Source organism: Volvox carteri, assembly GCF_000143455.1.
Source record: "Volvox carteri f. nagariensis unplaced genomic scaffold VOLCAscaffold_12, whole genome shotgun sequence".
Lineage (NCBI taxonomy): Eukaryota > Viridiplantae > Chlorophyta > Chlorophyceae > Chlamydomonadales > Volvocaceae > Volvox > Volvox carteri.
This window is the reverse complement of record NW_003307555.1, coordinates 1,660,519-1,663,001: the sequence shown is the minus strand read 5'-3', so window position 1 is coordinate 1,663,001 and position 2,483 is coordinate 1,660,519. Positions and strand designations below refer to the sequence as shown.

Below are 2,483 nucleotides of genomic sequence, written 5' to 3'. Positions count from 1 at the left end.
TCGAGTCACTTCCTTCCCACTTGTCATTCGAGTGCCGCAAATGCGGCAACAGCGGCGGCGGCGTCGCCTCTGGTGATGCAGCCGCCGGCGGAGCTGTCGTCCTCTTCTCCACCTGTCCATCGAGTCACTTCGAGTCACTTCCTTCCCACTTGTCATTCGAGTGCCGCAAATGCGGCAACAGCGGCGGCGGCGTCGCCTCTGGTGATGCAGCCGCCGGCGGAGCTGCCGTCCTCTTCTCCACCTGTCCATCGAGTCACTATGAGTCACTTCCTTCCCACTTGTCATTCGAGTGCCGCCAAATGCGGCAACAGCGGCGGCGGCGTCGCCTCTGGTGATGCAGCCGCCGGCGGAGCTGCCGTCCTCTTCTCCACCTGTCCACCGAGTCACTTCGAGTCACTTCCTTCCCACTTGTCATTCGAGTGCCGCAAATGCGGCAACAGCGGCGGCGGCGTCGCCTCTGGTGATGCAGCCGCCGGCGGAGCTGTCGTCCTCTTCTCCACCTGTCCATCGAGTCACTTCGAGTCACTTCCTTCCCACTTGTCATTCGAGTGCCGCAAATGCGGCAACAGCGGCGGCGGCGTCGCCTCTGGTGATGCAGCCCCCGGCGGAGCTGTCGTCCTCTTCTCCACCTGTCCATCGAGTCACTTCGAGTCACTTCCTTCCCACTTGTCATTCGAGTGCCGCAAATGCGGCAACAGCGGCGGCGGCGTCGCCTCTGGTGATGCAGCCCCCGGCGGAGCTGTCGTCCTCTTCTCCACCTGTCCATCGAGTCACTTCGAGTCACTTCCTTCCCACTTGTCATTCGAGTGCCGCAAATGCGGCAACAGCGGCGGCGGCGTCGCCTCTGGTGATGCAGCCGCCGGCGGAGCTGTCGTCCTCTTCTCCACCTGTCCATCGAGTCACTTCGAGTCACTTCCTTCCCACTTGTCATTCGAGTGCCGCAAATGCGGCAACAGCGGCGGCGGCGTCGCCTCTGGTGATGCAGCCGCCGGCGGAGCTGTCGTCCTCTTCTCCACCTGTCCATCGAGTCACTTCGAGTCACTTCCTTCCCACTTGTCATTCGAGTGCCGCAAATGCGGCAACAGCGGCGGCGGCGTCGCCTCTGGTGATGCAGCCGCCGGCGGAGCTGTCGTCCTCTTCTCCACCTGTCCATCGAGTCACTTCGAGTCACTTCCTTCCCACTTGTCATTCGAGTGCCGCAAATGCGGCAACAGCGGCGGCGGCGTCGCCTCTGGTGATGCAGCCGCCGGCGGAGCTGTCGTCCTCTTCTCCACCTGTCCATCGAGTCACTTCGAGTCACTTCCTTCCCACTTGTCATTCGAGTGCCGCAAATGCGGCAACAGCGGCGGCGGCGTCGCCTCTGGTGATGCAGCCGCCGGCGGAGCTGTCGTCCTCTTCTCCACCTGTCCATCGAGTCACTTCGAGTCACTTCCTTCCCACTTGTCATTCGAGTGCCGCAAATGCGGCAACAGCGGCGGCGGCGTCGCCTCTGGTGATGCAGCCGCCGGCGGAGCTGTCGTCCTCTTCTCCACCTGTCCATCGAGTCACTTCGAGTCACTTCCTTCCCACTTGTCATTCGAGTGCCGCAAATGCGGCAACAGCGGCGGCGGCGTCGCCTCTGGTGATGCAGCCGCCGGCGGAGCTGTCGTCCTCTTCTCCACCTGTCCATCGAGTCACTTCGATCCCCCACATGTCGCTTCGAGTGGCGACGGTGCGGGGGTGACGTTTGTGGCGGCGCCGGTGATGGATGCGTTGGCTTACGATTTGGCATGGGCGTTGGCGGGTGTTGCGGTTGCGTAGGTTGTGGCAGTTGTGTCGGATGTGGCGGCGGTGGCGGCTGCGGCAGGTGTCGCTGCGGTGTCGGTAGGTGTGGCGTTGGCGGCGGGTGTGTCTGCGATGGCCGTGGTAGCGGTTGTGGAGGCAGCGGTGCCGGTGCCGGTGGCGGGTGTGGCGTTGGCGGCGGGTGTGGCGGCTGCGGGTGGTGCGGTGGCATTGGTGACGGGAGTGGTTGCATATGCCTGGCGGCGTTGGAGTTGGCGTTGGCGGGTGTGGTGTTGGCGGCGGGTGTGGCTGCGGTGGAGGTGGTGGCTATGGATGTGACGGTGGCGGTGACGGTGGCGGCGACCATGGCGGGTGTGGCGTTGGCGGCGGGTGTGGCGGCTGCGGGAGGTGCGGTGGCATTGGTGACGGGTGTGGTGGCATATGCCTGGCGGCGTTGGAGTTGGCGTTGGCGGGTGTGGTGTTGGCGGCGGGTGTGGCTGCGGTGGAGGTGGTGGCTATGGATGTGACGGTGGCGGTGACGGTGGCGGCGACCATGGCGGGTGTGGCGTTGGCGGCGGGTGTGGCGGCTGCGGGAGGTGCGGTGGCATTGGTGACGTGTGTGGTGGCATTTACCTGGCGGCGTTGGAGTTGGCGTAAGCGGGTGTGGCGTTGGCGGCGGGTGTGGCTGCGGTGGAGGTGGTGGCTATGGATGTGACGGTGGC

General features: G+C 64.8%; 1 protein-coding gene across 1 annotated transcript in view; it reads left to right on the top strand.

Annotated features, from left to right (window-relative positions):
• Positions 1-2,483, top strand: part of VOLCADRAFT_89425 (uncharacterized protein) — a gene marked incomplete at both ends in the record, with an annotated part of 47,221 nt that overhangs the window by 31,762 nt on the left and 12,976 nt on the right. The window contains 4 exons of the mRNA XM_002949041.1: positions 53-331; positions 441-1,711; positions 1,801-1,981; positions 2,082-2,357. Coding sequence (XP_002949087.1) covers positions 53-331; positions 441-1,711; positions 1,801-1,981; positions 2,082-2,357 — 2,007 coding nt within the window. The remainder of the gene's footprint in view (positions 1-52; positions 332-440; positions 1,712-1,800; positions 1,982-2,081; positions 2,358-2,483) is intronic.